Genomic DNA, 19,356 nt, shown 5'->3' with positions numbered 1-19,356 from the left:
AATAAAAATGAAAACTACCTCAATAATCGGATTAAAAAAATGCCACTAGTCAGACTTGAACCCGAGACCTCTCGTTCACTTGTCACACGCCTAACCAGTCTGATGTTCTTGCATTTCTATCTAATACCCAATTCGACTATATTCAACCATCTTTCTATCTGTTTCCTTTCCTTCATCTTCATAATATAACTCGATCAATTACCATATACCAATCTTAACAACTAGTTACCAGTTCGATTGAGGTTCTGCTATCAAACAGAAATCATTCGTTTATTAGATAATTAGAAAAACAAATCAAATTTAAAACAGGTTGCTGTAGTGGCGAAGAACCCTTCACAACTCCAACACTAATTTCGAATTCAAGACTGTTTTCGACAAAGTTTATAACACGAAATAGGTTTCAATTCACTCCTAGAATCTTTCTCAACCATTAATTGAATCAGAAACATCAATACGCTTACAAATTTCACGAAAGAACTAAATATTTGACTTTTTGAAATTAAGGTTTGACTCGTAAATTTGAACTCGATATTAGGAATTGAGGGATGCAACTTTGCATAAATGTTCACTAGAGGATTCCTCACAAGACTGCATTCATAGTTTTTGAATTTTGTTTTGAAATCAAGTTGTTGGTAATTTCACTCAAGAACAGAGAATGGGTCTGTTCTTAGTTTCAATGTTTTGATTTTTGATTAGCATTGATTAATAGCAGTTATATAATCGAATATGATGAATAATTGAAACAGTATAAACGTTTGTTATTTAGCAGAAGTGGTCGACAAGGAATCTGTACTCAAGAGAAGAAGGTCAGGAAAATAGAATAAAAAATAAAGTTTGATGTGGATTGCTAACAAGAATTTTTGGGTATATCTGATTGAATCTGATTTTTACAAGTTTAGAGACAAGAAAAGATTCTTGGATTAAAGAAACAAAATAATATTCAATATATAAACATTAGTGTTTAATATTAATTTTATTAATAATAATGAAACTAATAATAATAATAATATTAATAAAAATAATAATGATAATAATATCACTAATATTAATAATAATTGTACATATCATATTTTACATATTTTTATATATATTTTTATATTAAAAATATTAATATTAATAATACAAATACTAATATTTACAATAATGATAATGAAAGTAATGATTGTAACAATTATATTTTTAAACTTGTAATTAAATTTAACATAATACAAATCATTAATTATATCATACTTACTAATTATAATATATTGAATCTTTATTAATTAAAACTTATGATATTATTTATGTATAGCTTTCATATATATATACATATATATATATATATATATATATATATATATATATATATATATATATATATATATATATATATATATATATATATATATATATATATATATATATATATACATATGTATATTTACATATTTATTTACAACATTTGTTTGTGAATAGTCACAGGGTAAATGAATATATTAAATTAGTTCAAAAATTCTGAGATTCAATTAAATAAACTTTGCTTATCGTGTCAAAATCATATGAAGATTAAGTTTAAATTTGGTCAAAAATTTCCTGGTCGTCACAGTGTGGTAGTAATAAAGCCCCAGGCCCCGATGGCTTTACGTTCTTTTTCATCAAACACTATTGGGATCTTATTAAATCTCACCTGATCAATGATGTTTCGTATTTTTTTAATACTTCCGTGATGCCGAGAGGAGCTAACTCTGCTTTCTTGGCTCTTATTCCGAAAGTGTCTAACCCTGTTGTTATTGCAAATTACAGGCCTATTTAGTTGGTTGGTGCATTTTATAAGATTATCTCGAAGGTCATCACGAATCGTCTTGCTCATGTGATCGATAATATTATTTTCCTGGAGCAATCGGCTTTCGTTAAAGGGAGAAAGATTTTTAGACGGCCCTCTTATGTTGAGTGAAACTATATCATGGATGAAAAAGAATAAGAAGAAGATGCTGTTATTTAAAATTGATTTTGAAAAAGCCTATGATTCGGTGGATTGGAAGTTTCTGGATCATATGTTAGATTGTTTTGGCTTCGAGATAAAGTGGAGAAGTTGGATAAAAGGGTGTTTATATTCAGCTAGATCTTCGGTGTTAATTAACGGTAGCCCCACAAAAGAGTTTCCTATAAAGAGGGGATTACGTCAAGGTAATCCGCTTAGTCCGTATTTGTTTATTATCATGATGGAGGGTCTTCATTATATGATGGAGAAGGCGTTGCTTCTAATTTAATTCAAGCAGTTAGGTAATCTTGGTATGAGACTTTCTCATTTAATATATGCGGATGATGTGATTATTATGTCGGAGTGGAACTTATGTTGCTTGGAGAATATCATTCGTGTTCTTCATATTTTTTCTTAGCCTCCGGTCTTCGTATTAATGTGAGCAAATCTCATCTTTTTGGTGTTGGTGTTGGACAAGATGATGTGATTCGGTATGCTGCGAATACTGGGTGTAAGGTAGGAGTTCTTCCTACTAAATATATAGGGCTTCCGATCAGTGCTAATATGAATTATATTGTACCTTGGAACGATCTTGTTAATAAATTCAATAAGAGACTTGCAGCATGGAAGGTGTCTTTGTTATCGTTTGGAGCTCGGCTTACGCTAATTAAGTTTATTATGGGTTCATTGGGTATATATTATTTCTCCTTATTTAAGTGCCCGGTTAGTGTTCTTAATGAATTAGAATCCATGCGCTCGAGATTTTTTTGGGGTTACTCTAATGGCACGAATAAAATGAGTTAAATTAAATGGGATAATGTTCTTGCTCCTCTTGATAAAGGCAGTCTAAACAATGGTAGTCTTAAGGCATTTAATATGGTGTTGGTTCTAAAATGGAAGTTGAGGTTTCTTACGAGTGGTGATATGTTGTGGTCTAAAGTGATTAAAGCTTTACATGGGGATTCGTTCGAGAGGTCAAATGTGAAGGGGGTTTGGGACAACATTGTTAATTATTGTGCTAAGATGTTTGATCTTAATTTGATTCCTAAACACGTTATTATGATGAAGCTAGGTGACGGGAGTTCGATTAGATTTGGGAGAGATCTTTGGATTGGGGATACTCCTCTTCATATTTCTCATAATCGTCTTTTTCATTTAGAGCGGGGTCGTGATGTGCTCGTGGCTAATATATGAAAGGACCCGTACACCGATTATAAACGATTCACAATAGTTGATTTCATTGCGAGGTACTTGACCTCTATATGATATATTATACAAACATTGCATTCATTTTTAAAAGACAAACTTTCATTTCATCAAAAGTTAAACAGGCATGCATAGCATTCCCTAATATATCAATCTATCAACGACTTCTTATCAATCTTGATGAACTTAATGACTCGAATGCAACGTCTTTTGAAATATGCCATGAATGACTCCAAGTAATATCTCTAAAATGAGCAAATGCACAGCGGAAGATTTCTTTCATACCTGAGAATAAACATGCTTTCAATTGTCAACCAAAAGGTTGGTGAGTTCATAAGTTTATCGTAAACAATAAAATTCATCATTTTGATAGACCACAAGATTCAAATACAGTACACCTTTCTTGTGTATGAAACCATTTTTCATAATGCTTAGCAGAGTAGGTCCTATCCTTTTCACCCCCGTAGGTTGCCTCGCGATTTTTAAATAATCGTGCACATATCTCGTGCACAAAACTAATACACATAACCTGTGTATAAAAATCATTCTCTCGATACATAACATTCATTTCGATTTCATTGCTCAACATGGTAACCGAACTTAACATATAATGCGCATAAATAATATCCCAAAACAGAACATCTCATCTGTATAATATATAAACTTCGAAGTACTAAACACTACGCTCACTAGCCCTTCCGTCTAGTGAACATTCTGGGTGGGGGTGTTAAACCCGGTAGCTACCTTTAGGATTTGTGTGAATTAGGGCTATACCCGTTTCTAATTCTTAGGTTACCAAGAAATAATAATCAGGGGAAAATATTCATAACAATTAGTGGCAATTATCACGTCCAACTAATTCAATAATAATCCACAGAACTTCTGTCTGCATAATAATTCATTCGAGGAATGTTTTGCTTGCGTCTATCTCGTCAAACATTTATAAAAGCATTTCATATATTCTCAGTTCAAAATATATTTCAAAAGCATTTAATAAAGCAGTTATAAAAATAGCGCATGTATTCTCAGTCTCAAAAATATAAAGAGTAAAAGGGAATCAAATGAACTCGCGATACTGTATTTTATAGTAAAAATACATATGACGGCATTGAACAAATGTAGGGTTGGCCTCGGATTCACGAACCTATATCAAGTATATATATTAACACGTATAATATTAATCAACTAAGTTTATAATGTATTAAGTTTAATTTTTACATATATAATTATATTACTATCTATATTGTATAATATATTTATATATTATGTATCACTTAATAATAAAAATAATATTTTGTTTAAAAATATAAAACTATGTAATATTAGTATAGGTATGTAATAAATATATATATATGTATATATATATATATATATATATATATATATATATATATATATATATATATATATATATATATATATATATATATATAATATTTGTTATAATTATAATAATAATATTAATAGTGATATTTATAATAATAATGATAGTGTTAATGAAAATAAAATGATAATTTTAATAATAACTTAAATAAAAAGATAATTTTACTAAATATGATTCTTTTAATAATAATATAGTTGTAATAATAATAATAATGATATTAGTAGTAAAAATAATAATAATAATAATAATAATAATAATAATAATATAGTTGTAAAAATAATAATTTTTAATAATAACAATACTAATAATGATAATAAAGATAATAATACCTAATACTTAATAATAATAATAATAATTATACTCATAACTATAATCAAAATCATAATAATAATAATAATAAATGATACTTAATACTTGTATTAGTAATAATTATAATAATAATAATAATAATAGTTATAATACTAATAATATTAACAATAATATAACAATAATAATAATAATAATAATAATAATAATAATAATAATAATAATAATAATAGTAATAGTAATAGTAATAGTAATAATAATAATAATAATAATAATAATAATAATAATAATAATAATAATAATAATAATAATAATAATAATAATAGTAATAGTAATAGTAATAATAATAATAATAAAATTACTACATTAGAGTATCAAGCTTTTAAAAAAAATAAACGCCACTGCCCGGGCTTGAACCCGCGACCTCTCGTTAATCACACATGCCCTTAACCATTGATGTGCGTAGAGGTGTATACAAAATAGTTATATTTTTACTACGAAAAAAATATTAAATACGATACAATTTTACACAAGTTATTTATTTATTTATAGAGTGGATATACCTAAACCTTGCTACAACACTTATAGGCAGTGTACCTAATCGTACAGTAGTGTAGTTTTTAGTAAGTCCGGTTCGTTCCACAGGGAGACTTAGCCAAGTTTAACGCTATGTAAAAAATACAAATATATATATATATATATATATATAAGTAGTATTATTATAATAAAAGGGGGTTTTACCGTTTAATGACCGGTATGTCGATTTTAAAACTTAAGTCGCAGTTAAAACCTAATGTAAAATATTAAAAATAAATACAACTTAATTTAAAGCGTAAAGTAAATAATGATAATGGAATTGCGATAAATAAAATGACAATAAATAAAGTGCGATAATTAGAAAGTACGATAATTAAAAATGCAATCAAATACAATGACAGTAAATAAAAGTGTGATAATTAAAAGTGCAATTAAATATGAAATATATAAATTATGCTTATTTAAACTTCCGTAATCATGATGTTCGACGTGTTGTTTTTAGTTTAGTACCATGGGTTAATTGTCCTTTGTCCTGTATTATTTAATATGTACGTCTGCTTTTTATCCATAACAGTCCATCAGTCATAAATATAAAGTGCGAGTGTCCTCGTCAAATTATCCTTATATCCGAAGTCAAATATTCCAACTAATTAGGGACTTAAACTGTAACAAGGTCTTAATACTTTGTTTAATAATTACACTAGGATATCGACTGCGTGTAACCCAAGGTTTTAATACTTTGTTAACAATTACGCCAAGTGTCCTTGTACATAATTCACCCCTGTTTTAATAAGTCCATAAACTATTAATCCATTCCCGTGTCCGGTTAAATGAACGATTATTAGTACTTATAAATATCCCGCACATCGTGTCCGATCGAGTGTATATGGTTATTTATAGGTACGTCCAATTGTAAATCTTTATATTAAATTAACAAACTATCATTTAATTAAACAAATATAAAACCCATTAATAGCCCATAGTCTAATTTCCACAAGTGTCGTTCTTTTGTCCAAACCCCAATTATGGTACAAAGCCCAATTACCCCGTCTTAATATTTTAGCCCAACATCATGATTACTTCCTCTTAAATAAGCATAATAATAACTTAGCTACGAGACATTAATTTAACAATAAAATTAAACATAACTTACAGTGGATATTAATAGCGTAGTGGTACACGGACAGAGTTTCAACTTGCAAAACCTTAAGACATTCGACTAACCTAACCTTATTATTATCACTAACTTAAAATTAAAATTACAAATTGAGATTAATATTTGGAGTGATATTTGATACATAGGATAAGAGAAAAGAAAAATATATATATTTTTTTTATCAACCAAAACTGCGAATTTATAGCAATGTGGCCTGCTACCTACTGCCATGCGATCGCATGGAAAATGCACCTCCAGGCCATGCGATCGCATGGCCATCTGGGACAGCTCAGATTGCTTTGTTTTCTTACTTGTCGACGTTATTTTCAAATATATATAATATATAAATAATTTATATAATTATTTAAATATTATATTATATTCTTGTGCATAGTTGACTCATAATTCTTGTATTTTGAACGTCCTTGCGTACAATTTAATATCTTGTATTTTGCGTTTTGCGGCTTGTACTCTTGTAATTTTGAGACGTTTCTCACCAATAATTTGAACCTCTTTGATTGTATTTTGTACTTTTGAGCTTTTTGGTCGTTTGTGTCTTCAATTCGTCGAATCTGTCTTTTGTCTTCACCTTTTATTATTTAAACGAATATCACTTGTAAATAAAACAATTGCAACTAAAAACTTGTCTTTCTTGAGGGATAATGCTATGAAATATATGTTCATTTTTAGCATTATCAAATATTCCCACACTTGAGCGTTGCTTGTCCTCAAGCAATATAGTTTTGAAATAAAAATACTAGAATCACTTCTTTATTCTTCACACTTTGTACATCAGTGATTTCTATACGGCGGTATAAACAATGGTAGTAACGATGTGGTTTACAGTCCCACATGACTATGAAAATTTAGATCCTTAAAGAAAATTGGATCTTTATGAAAACATTTGATCTTTTAAATAAAATCTAGGTTTTACCCTAGATAAGTTTTCCGGAATAACCCTTCACCGGTGTTTGCAAATTGTTTTTGTGGGTTTGGTGGGTTTCAGATTTGAAAATTTTAGCTCAAAACTTATGGTTTTGTGTCACCCACTTGCTAACCTTGTATTAGGAAAGCAACACGTCCAGTATACTTGCTCCGTATATTACCTTTCGGTGAACTACCGTCCGGTTGTAAAGGAAAGCGTTGAACAAGTAACTGTTAAGGCAATGTCCCATGACATGCTTTTAATTATGGTATATAACGTGTCGGATGCAATTACTATCCTTGGTAAGAGCAATAGTAAAGCTCACCCTTATGATTTTTCAGTCTGGCACAAGGTCCTGTCTTCGACCATGTTATTCAATCACCGTTCTTATGGTTGACACCCGATTTGGTTCAGGTGACCTAATGAATTCCAGGTGAATTCCTAGGATTTTACGTTCAATGGTAATGAACGCATTGAAAATGGATTTTCAGAAAACAAATCGGTTTGTAATTTTGATCAAAATATTTTTTCGTTCAAGCTCGAGTTTAGATATCATTGAATTCCATGAGTTTGTAATTCTCAATCTTTAAAGTCAATCTCAAGGATTGAGTAATATCAGGCTTAAAAGCTGATTTTTAATCTTTAAGGAGATTATCCTTTCTTGGGGTCTGATTCATTAGTCTTATCAAGCTAATTTGCACGGCGTCCTCCCCATTTTACGAGACAGATCCTCTCATGGTTAGGATAAGTCTGACCACTTGGCGACCCTGTTTGATGCTGAGGTCCGTGGATTTCTAGCTGATTTTCGAGAAAACTTTTCAAGGTTTTTCATAGACTCTACAACTGGTCTAGACGACAACTTCCTGACCTAAATCAAGAAGCGCGTTTCTTTTTTAGAAGACTTTACTTCCTTTTAATGATGGAATTGATTCATCGTGTAGATCCATCTTTCTTTCAAATATATTACAGTAAATCGGGTAAAACTGTTTAGTTTAGTCTAAAGCAAAAGCATCTTCAATTATTTGTTACAAAAATATGTGACATATGTTTTAAATGACTTGGTAAAATTTTCCCACACTTGGCTTTTAGTTAAATTTTTCTTTGTCTTTTTATTCTCCTTATTCCATTCTTAAATGAATTCAAGCATTTTGGGTTGTTTCTCAATTTATATCCTTTCCAAGGTAACAATAATTTCGGTGTTAACACCTAGTTTTATCGTTCATAAATATGTATAAACATGATTTTGAGTTCATTTAATTGAAAATTTTGAAAAATTTTACTAGAATTGGGTAGTCAGTATATAAGACTAGGGCTGTTCTTTATTATCAGAGAGCACTAGATTCTAATACAACTACTGCGTTACTAGTATTTCTAATGGTAACCAAGTGTTTAAATTTAAAATTTTAAAAATCCGAAAGAATTTAACCCCTTCCCACACTTAAGATCTTGCAATGCCCTCATTTGCAAGAAATCAGTAACAATTTAAATTATTGAGGGTGATTAGCGTAGAAAAATGATTAAATTTTACCAAAGTTTCCAAACATATTGGCGTTTGTTTGCTGAATGATAAATGGTGCACATCATTTGTTCATTCCGTCTTGTTGTTACATCACATTTGTTTTTCGTTTTGTCGTCAAAAGTGCTAGCTTTTGCTGAACTTAATGCCAGTCTTTGAAAATACACTGTTTTACCATGTTGTATACATGAAATAAAATACATACAATACAAATATAAACATGCATGGTAATTTGAAATGGGACTTAAAATCCCACTTTCAAATCAAATATGAAATATTAGTACAAAATAATTAAAATATTAAACAATACATAAAAGTATCAAAATATAATGTGTTTAAACATAAATAAACAGAAATAATAAAAAGATAAAATTCATAAAAATTACCAACATGAACTATATCAATCTGGATAGGGGTTCCAGTTTATGTCGTCGTCCGGGTTCCATGGTTGGTGATAGGTGTAATGGAATGCCTGGTTAGGGTCGTAGAGAGTAAATGGTGGTCTCATCTAGGGCTGGTGTGGAGGATAGTAAGCAGGTCGGGTCAGAACGTAGTGATCCTGAGGTGACAGCCGGCTCATAATCTGACGATGATGATAGTCCCATCTATCATGATGTCGTTGTCTGGAATGCTCGTAATCATTCCGAGCTTGCCACTGCTCCATCCGACTAAATCTCTCCGTGTTTGTCATATCTACCTCATCTACACGCTGGTAGACATCAGTCATAGCCTCCCTAATGACATCCCTAATGTCATCTGCTTCCTCTATTTTCTCGTCTGAAACTCTCTCTACCTGAGGAAGATTACCTTCATAGGGTACTGTCTGGTTGCGTATGCTCTTTAATACCTTAGCACCCTGATAGACCTTTAATCCTAACGGCTCAACTTGTTCCCTACATACCAAAAGCGGACCCCCTTGGTCCCTATCTACACCTAAATACTCTCCAATGAGAGTAACAAAAACACCTCCTCCTATTATCCTCCTTCCTGTATTCCTTCCACCATCTTAGACAAATAAAAACCAACATAGTAAGGGATATTAACAAAGCTTCTTGGGTCTCGAATACACTTTAGGTAGAATAAATCATGTAAGGTCATTTTCTCCTTGTTGTGACCTCTCTGTGTAATCGAGTTAGCCAGAAATCTATGAATTATACGAAGCTCAGCTTTGTTAATATGTAAGTAGGAGTGTTTTCCTCCCAGTGTAAAAACATTATAGTTTGACATACACCTTCAAACAGCGTTCGCGTCAAAATTCCTATCTACCCTTTCACCACGATAAATCAAATTCATACAATCGGGTAGTAGTAATTCACCAGGAGTATATATCTGCAAAGCCCTGGCCGTGTCCAGCATGGACATCCTGTACATCCTACGGTCAAGTATAAATCTAAGAAAACTTCTATCATCTAATCTATCTACATCTACATTTAATGCTATAGTACTCATCAGCTCAACACACCATTCCTTATATACAGGTCTACGAATGGTAAACAGACGTTCCCAATCGGGAAAAGAAGAACTGACATACCTTTGAATCAGATGCTCCCTAACTGAGTTAACTAGCTGGACCCTTTCTAAAGGCTCCCAATCGATTATCCTTGGAACTTCTACATTTTTCGGTAGCATTTTGAATTTGTTACATTGATATGTCGGGTAATCCCTCCAGCTTCTATCGAATCTCAGATTAGGATGCAACGTGTGTTCAGGAATTGTTGGGTATTCTACTGGCTGATGCATCGGAAATACTGTGAAGTCATCCACAAATTGTAGCGGATCATAATAAGGTACGTGATGATCAGGTTGATGTTGTTGTTCCTGTTGTGGTTCTTGTTCGGGTTCTGGCTCATATTGCGGCTCATATTCTGGTTCATGTTCCGGTTGTGGTTGTCTAGATGATGATGATGCACCTCCAGTTTCAGTATATTTCTGCAAAACACATTAAACACAAAATTAGTGCGTCCAAATATGCATTAGTGTTAGCAAAATAATAATTTAAAACAATCACAATGACATGTTCAATCAAAATTAAACTTATACACATTTTCACAATTTTTACAATTCTACACTTTTTCAAATAAGCATATATGAAAATGTTTACAAAGTTCATAAGCATTCAACTCAAATAACATGTTAAAACATCCATTACTAACAATTAAACAAGTCTCGAATGGCAATTATATCAAATTAATCAAGTTCATGAATTTTATACCTAAAAAGTCCACTTTAATCTTCAAAAATCATGTTTAGGATCAAAGTTTGGATCATTTAGCTACCTAAACATGTTACACTACTTAATTTAGCAATAATTCATGACAAAAATTGGCCATAACCTATTTATATCAAAAAGCCCCAAATTGCTCAAGAACACAAACCCTAGATTTCTAAAATTTTTGAAGTTTTTGGCTTCAAATCATGTTAAATAACATCAGTCTAGGTTATACATGCATAAAATACTAACAATTTAACACTAATTACACTAGAAATTAATAAAATTAAATTAGGTAAAATATTGGTAATTATCACAAAAACTAGAAAATTTATGAGTTTAGGGGTTAATTTTTACCTTTTTGTTGAAAAATCCGAACCTATGCATGATTATAGTGAAGTTTTGTGAGAAATTTGGTTGAATTTGGTGGAAAAATGGCGAATTTAGGTGATAATATGTGTGTGTTTTCGTATATGTGTGTGTGTTTTGTGGAGTGACAGAGAACAGCTCGATGGGTTTTTGTTCCTGGCCTGAAATCCAGCTCCATGCGATCGCATGGCTCTGAAGGCCAAATCCCATGCGATCGCATGGGGTTCGGGTACAGTGGTTTTTTGCTTTTTTTTTTTTTATAAAAACCTTATACTAATAAAACATATAATTAATTAAAAATTAAAATTTTGTTTCTTTTTAGGATGAGGGCGTTTCGGAACGATGTCCTAGTCCGTCCCTCGACAAAATTTTAAAATTTGTCATTTTTTAAGCGCGGTTTTAAAAGTAAAGATTTTTGGGTTTTTTAAATGTTTTTGGCATACTTTAATTCAATAAGATTAAAAATAATTATAATAAAAGTTCTCGTCCCTCCCTTGGGTAGAGCAATTTCGGTTCAACGACTTAGTTTTCAACTCACGACGAATTTTAAAAATCACTTTTTAACTTAGTGAAATAAAGTAAATTTTTGTTTTTAAATTCACACCAAACTTAAATTTAAAATGCATAAAATTAAAAATTCATATTATTAAAATTAAAAATTCACACCAAACTTATATTATATTTTTGTTTTTATACATACAAACTTATATTAAAAACATAAAATTTTCAAATATTTACAAATTTATATATATTGATTTTAAAAGTTTACAATAATAATTTAATATTAATATATTAATTTTAAAAACAAAGTAAAAATTAAAATTAAAAATTTTTTTGGTCTTTTATCCCACTTTAATCAATCAAATATTATCAAAAATATACGCTCCTCTTTTTGGTAAAGTAATTTCGGCTATATTACCTAGTTTTACTCCTGACGAATTTCTGAAATATTTTGGGTTGATTGATTAAAGATATTTATACCTTAAGAATAAACGGTAAATTTCGCAGTGATGTAATAAATTTTTGTATGATATCAATAATTTCGGTCGCAAAACCTAATTTTATTGAGTATCAATTTAATACTTTATAGCGAACAATTTAGCGTTTATTATCAAAAGGTTAAAAGCAATAAAATAAAAATAAAAACTGTACATACTTACCTGTGAGATAGAATTCTCAGTGACCTGCTTTAGCCCACTCATAAGATAGTCGAACTAATTGGTTTTACATAGCTACATAGGCATAACCTCGAGCATTCAACGATTTTTCTTCGAAACATATGAACGGTCCTTCTCTGCATAAAGTAACGAACTCGGTATTGGAATATGTCTGATTTGTCGAGCATTTTCCTTCGTGTGACCATTTTCCGCATTTGTGACATCTTTCAAGGTGTCGTGCTCTTCTTTTCGCTGTGGATTTTGATTTTCCTTTACCAAAATGTAACTTATTATGATCGTTTCTGAGTTCTTTTCTTACTCCGTCCAATTTGGCTCTTATTACTGATACCAGGTCACTCGGGAGTGTGTCATTATTACGTTTAGTGATCAAAGCGTGTAGCATTAGACCATGGTTCAGATCAAAGGAATTCTTCATCTCGTAAAACCTAAAAAAAATAAAAATTTAGAATGGGGGGAGAAGACTAGTTCTTTAGGGTCTGCTAGGGAAAGACCATTCGGATTCCATTCTCGAGAACTACCCAAAAATAGAATATCTAACTCTAACAGAAATACATATTACCCTAAAAAGATTCGAACCTCCCCACACTTAGTTAGCTATGGTGTTGAAATTGTGATTAACTTCATTGTCAACTTCCATCGGACCATGTATGTAATGTTTAACTCTGTGACCATTAACTTTAAATTCAATCCCATTTGAATTTATTAACTCTATTGTTCCGTATGGGAAAACTCTTTTGACTATAAATGGTCCAGACCATCTTGATTTCAATTTTCCAGGAAATAGCTTGAATCGTGAATTGAAAAGAAGAACTCTGTCTCCTTCCTTAAATTCTTTTGAACTTCTGATTCTTTTATCATGCCATTTCTTCGTTCTTTCTTTATAGATTAACGAATTTTCATATGCTTCATGTCTTAATTCTTCTAATTCGTTTAATTGACTTAACCGTAGACGTCCGGCTTCATGTAAATCAAGATTACATGTCTTCAATGCCCAAAATGCTTTGTGTTCAATTTCCACTGGAAGATGACATGCTTTTCCGTAAACGAGTTTAAAAGGTGTGGTTCCAATTGGAGTTTTGTAGGCTGTTCTAAAATCCCAGAGTGCATCTTCCAATTTAATGGTCCATTCCTTCGGATTTGATCCTACGGTTTTCTCTAGAATACGTTTTAAAGCTCGGTTGGTATTTTCAACTTGTCCACTTGTTTGTGGATGATAAGCGGTTTAGATTTTATGAGTTACTCCATATCTTTTGAGAACTTTCTCAAGTTGATTGATACAAAAATGAGTACCCCGATCACTTATTAAAGCTTTCGGTGTTCCAAACCTTGTAAAAAGACGTTTTAAAAAGTTGACTACAACTCGTGCATCGTTAGTTGGGAGAGCTTGTGCTTCCGCCCATTTAGATACATAATCAATGGCAACGAGAATATAGAGATTATTATGAGATTTTGGAAATGGACCCATAAAGTCAATACCCCAAATGTCAAATACTTCACATACTTGAATGACATTTTGTGGCATTTCATCACGTTGACTTATTTTTTCGGCCCTTTGACAAGCATCACAGGATTTGCAAAGAAGGTGTGTGTCTTTAAAAATTGTAGGCCAATAGAATCCAGCATCGTAAACTTTTCTTGCTGTAAGCTGAGGCCCATAATGCCCTCATGTTAGTCCTGTGTGACAATGGTTTAATATTTGACTAGCTTCTTCTTCGAATACACATCGACGTATTATTCCATCAGGACAACTTTTAAACAGATGTGGATCTTCCCAGAAATAGTGTTTTATATCATTAAAGAATTTCTTTCATTTTTGGTATGACAATCCTTTTTCAAGGAATCCACATACTAAGTAGTTTGCATAGTCTGCAAACCATGGAATTTCACTATAATCTAGCTTCAATAGATATTCATCAGGAAAGTTGTCTTGTATGGCCGATTCATTTAGAACTTCTAATTCGGAATTTTCAAGACGAGAAAGATGATCAGCGGCGAGATTTTCTGCTCCCATTTTATCTCGGATTTCAATATCGAACTCTTGTAAGAGTAAGATCCAATGGATTAATCTTGGTTTAGCATCTTGTTTCGAAAATAAGTATCTAAGAGCAGAATGGTCGGTATAGACCACCGTTTTTGCTATAACGAGATATGAACGAAATTTGTCAAAAGCAAAGACAATAGCAAGGAGTTCTTTTTCAGTTGTTGTGTAGTTTGTTTGTGCTCCTTGTAAAGTCTTACTAGCATAATATATAGGTTGAAATTGTTTTTCAATCCTTTGTCCTAAAACGGCTCCCGTTGCAAAATAACTTGCATCGCACATTAGTTCAAACGGTAGATTCCAGTTTGGAGTTATCATGATCGGCGCATTAGTGAGTTTTTCTTTAAGAATATTAAAAGATTTGATGCATTCATCCGAAAAGATGAATGGAGCATCCTTTTCTAGGAGTTTATTCATAGGAATGGCAATTTTAGAAAAATCTTTTATGAAACATCGGTAAAAACCGGCATGCCCTAGAAAACTCCTAACTCCTCTAACATTGGTGGGATGTGGAAGTTTAGCAATTACATCTACTTTAGCTCTATCCACTTCAATTCCTTCCTTTGAAATTTTATGACCAAGAACGATGCCTTTTTTAACCATGAAATGGCATTTCTCCCAATTAAGTACTAGATTTGATTGCTCGCATCTAATAAGCATTTGTTCAAGATTAACTAGACATGATTCAAATGTATCACCGAAGACTGAAAAGTCATCCATGAAAACTTCCATGCATTCTACTATCATGTCGTGAAAAATCGCCATCATGCACCTTTGAAAGGTTGCAGGGGCGTTGCAAAGTCCAAATGGCATGCGTTTGTAAGCAAAAGTACCATAAGGGCACGTGAATGTGGTTTTCTCTTGATCCTCAGGTGCTATTGGAATTTGAAAATATCCGGAAAAACCATCAAGAAAACAATAGTAACTATTTCTGACTAATCTTTCCAACATTTGATCAATGAAAGGTAAGGGAAAGTGATCTTTTCGGGTGGCGTCATTTAATTTTCTATAATCAATATAAACACGCCATCCTGTTACAGTCCTAGTAGGAATAAGCTCATTTTTCTCATTTGTGATGACAGTCATGCCACCCTTCTTAGGTACGCATTGAACTGGGCTTACCCATGGACTATCAGAGATTGGATAAATTAAACCTGCATCTAGCAGTTTAATAATTTCTTTTTAACAACATCTTGCATATTAGGATTTAGTCTTCATTGGCGTTGCACATACGTTTTATGACCTTCTTCCATAAGGATTTTATGTGTGCAATACGAAGGACTTATTCCTTTAATATCATGAATCTTCCATGCAATAGCTGGTTTATGAGCTTTTAACACAGAAATGAGTTGAGATTTTTCATTTTCAGTAAGAGAAGACGATATTATTACCGGTAATTTAGATTCACCATGTAAATAAGCATATTCCAAATGGTTTGGAAGTGGCTTTAATTCTAATGTCGGCGGTTCTTTTATCGATAATTTATATCGATATCTGTCTTCTTCTTTTAGCATTTGAATTTCTTCTGTTGTTGGTTCATATCCATTAGCCATAAGTGTAGCTAACATTTCAGCTTCATTAATTGGTTCAGTTCCTTCTCCTAAAGAACATTCTCCTGTTCCTTGTAATTCTGGAAATTCTTCCAACAATTCTGCATGTGAATCTATAGTTTGAATATAATAACATGTATCATCTGCAGATTGCGGTTGTTGCATTGCTCTATCAACTGAAAAGGTAACACTCTCATTCTCTATACTTAGGGTCAGTTTCTTACCAAACACGTATATCATTGCTTTAGCCGTGTTTATGAATGGTCTTCCTAAAATGAGAGGAACTTGAGAATCTTCTTCCATGTCCAGAACAACAAAATCTACTGGAAATACTAAAGTACCAACTTTAACTAGCATATTCTCCATTATCCCTCTAGGATATTTTATTGATCGATCGGCTAGTTGTATACTTATTCTTGTTGGTTTCAATTCTCCAAGGTCTAGTTTAGTGTATAGTGAATACGGCATTAAATTTATACTAGCACCTAAATCTGCTAATGCTTCTATTGAACTAAGACTATCCAGAAAACATGGAATTGTGAAACTTCCTGGATTAGATAATTTTTCTGGTATCTTATTCAACAGCACTGCTGAACAATTAGCATTCATAGTAACGGCCGAGAGTTCTTCCATTTTCTTTCTATTTGTGATTAGATCTTTCAGAAATTTAGCATATCTAGGCATTCCTGAAATTACATCAATGAAAGGAAGATTTACATTTATTTGTTTAAACATATCCAAAAATTTGGATTGCTCGGCTTCAAGTCTCTCTTTTCTCATTTTACTTGGGTAAGGAAGTGGTGGTTGGTATGGTTTAACATAAGGTTTAGCCTTAACTGTGTTATCTTCATTAACCTTTTCAACTACCGGTTCTTTTTCCTTATCTTGTTTAGATTGTGGTTCGTGTGGAGTAGAAATAGAGTCATCAGAAATTACAGGCATTTCAGGTGGTTTAAGTGTTGTACCACTTCTTGTGGTAATGGCTTTAGCTGTTTCATTCCGGGGGTTAGCATTTGTATCACTAGGTAAACTTCCTGGTTTTCTTTTACCTATTAACCTTGCTAGGTTACTTACTTCTTGTTCCAAATTTTGAATAGAAGCTTGTTGATTTCTAAATGCTTGAGCATTTTGTTCATTGGTTTGTTTTTGAGATGTGAAAAACTGCGTTTGAGTTTCAACTAGCTTCGTCATCATATCTTCTAAATTCGGCTTTTTATCATCGGTTTGTTGTGGTTTGTTTTGAAAATTAGGTCTTTGCTGGTTGTAAGTATTGTTGGATACTTGTTGATTACTAGGACCCTTGTTGGTTGTTGTATGGAATATTTCGGTTATAATTCTGATTTTGATTGTAAATCGGTCTTGGCTAGGGATGGCAATGGATACCCGATCCAGTGGATATCCATCCGATCCACCCGATTATTCGTGGATATGGACGATCTAAATGGATATGGATATGGATATGGACGAAAAAATTTCATCCATGGATGAACCCGCTTCCACCCGAAATAACTAAATATATAAATTTATCACTCAAATTAGTATCATTTATGTAGTGATATTTTATTAATTATATTCATATTCATCTTTTGTTATATTTTCTCTAAAAATATAACCTTATTCTTATATTTTGTTTTGTTTAATTTAAATGTAATTATCGTAATTTGGTGGTTTAAATGTGATTCCATGTAATTAAAAGTAAGCAACTTATATGTCGATATATTTACACATTTAATAAGCTATTTATTGAATATTTGTTATATAGATTAGTAAAAATGTGACTTTCGGTCGCATAAACTATTAGAAAATATTACTTTTGATCGCATATAATGAACCACCATTTATAATTGTTAAAAATAAGATAAATTAAACGGATATGGATAATTATCCATTAACCCGCTTCACCCGACAGATATGGATATGGATGGATGAAAACTAAAAAAAATAAATGGATATGGATATGGATACGGCCTCACCCGATCCATATCCGATCCATTGCCATCCCTAGTCTTGGCGGTTGATAATTATTCTGATAATTATTTCCAGGCCTTTGGTTTATGTATGAAACATTCTCTCTTTGTTCCATTGTTAGTTCAATACTGAGACAATCTTTTGTTAAATGTGGTCCTCCACACTGCTCACAACTAATTCGTATTGAGTGAATATCTTTAGTCATCTTTTCCATTCGTCTCTCGACAGCATCTATCTTTGCGGAAATGGAATCTAAGTCATGGCTAGAATCGGTTCTAGCTGCATTAGATGATCTAACGATATCTTTTTCTTGATGCCACTCATGTGAGTGGGAAGCAGTGTTATCAATAATTTTGTAAGCGTCAGTTGTGGTTTTCTTCATAATGGAACCACCAGCTGCTATATCTATGTCTTTTCTTGTAGTGATGTCGCATCCTTGGTAGAATATTTGTACTATTTGACAGGTGTCTAAACCATGTTGCGGACATCCTCTCAATAACTTTCCAAATCTTGTCCATGCTTCATATAAAGTTTCATTTGGCTTTTGTGTGAACGTAACAATTTCTCCTTGAAGTCTTACGGCTTTAGATACCGGAAAGAATTGTTTAAGAAATTTTTCAACTAAAACGTCCCATGTATCAATCGCCCCTTCAGGTAACGATTCTAACCAATCTTTGGCTTCTCCCTTTAAAGTCCAGGGAAATAACATGAGATATATCTGTTCATCCTCAACTTCTCGAATTTTAAATAAAGTACAGATCCTATTAAAAGTACGAAGATGTTCATTTGGATCTTCCTTCGGCGCACCACTAAATTGGCATTGATTAGTTACCATGTGTAGGATTTGTCCTTTGATTTCATAATCTGGCGCATTAATGTCTGGTTGAGTAATTGCGTGACCTTGGCCAGTGTGTTTAGCTCGCATTTGGTCTTCCATACTTAGAGGTTCCAGATTTTCCATGATTGAATTTGTTGAATCTGAATCACTATAGGATTCTGATTTAACGGTTGGTTCCTCGACAATTTCTGTTTGAATGATTGGTGGTTCTGGAGG

The 19,356-nt window shown here is 32.0% G+C and overlaps 1 protein-coding gene and 1 non-coding gene across 2 annotated transcripts; both read left to right on the top strand.

Annotated features, from left to right (window-relative positions):
* Window positions 1-1,946: 1,946 nt before the first annotated feature.
* LOC139863229 (uncharacterized) lies at window positions 1,947-3,154 on the top strand. Its single transcript, XM_071851871.1, has 3 exons — window positions 1,947-2,166; window positions 2,379-2,651; window positions 2,802-3,154. Exons 1-3 carry the CDS (start codon window positions 1,947-1,949, stop codon window positions 3,152-3,154), a joined length of 846 nt encoding a protein of 281 aa, XP_071707972.1.
* A 15,618-nt stretch (window positions 3,155-18,772) lies between these two features.
* On the top strand, window positions 18,773-18,879 carry LOC139865397 (small nucleolar RNA R71). The gene has a single exon (XR_011764920.1). It is a non-coding gene; the product is annotated as a small nucleolar RNA R71 (small nucleolar RNA).
* Window positions 18,880-19,356: the final 477 nt, after the last annotated feature.

This window comes from Rutidosis leptorrhynchoides, chromosome 8, assembly GCF_046630445.1.
Source record: "Rutidosis leptorrhynchoides isolate AG116_Rl617_1_P2 chromosome 8, CSIRO_AGI_Rlap_v1, whole genome shotgun sequence".
In the NCBI taxonomy this organism is placed as follows: Eukaryota; Viridiplantae; Streptophyta; class Magnoliopsida; order Asterales; family Asteraceae; genus Rutidosis; species Rutidosis leptorrhynchoides.
The sequence above is the reverse complement of the archived record's forward strand: the minus strand, read 5'-3'. Positions and strand labels throughout refer to the sequence as shown.

Excerpts from the sequence above, each read along its gene's own strand:
- LOC139863229 (XM_071851871.1), top strand. The coding sequence starts at position 1,947 with ATGAAAAAGAATAAGAAGAAGATGCTGTTATTTAAAATTGATTTTGAA. Across the intron at positions 2,167-2,378 it reads AAAGAGGGGATTACGTCAAG|CCTCCGGTCTTCGTATTAAT; the intron begins GTAATCCGCTTA and ends ATTTTTTCTTAG. Across the intron at positions 2,652-2,801 it reads GTTTATTATGGGTTCATTGG|GCAGTCTAAACAATGGTAGT; the intron begins GTATATATTATT and ends CTCTTGATAAAG.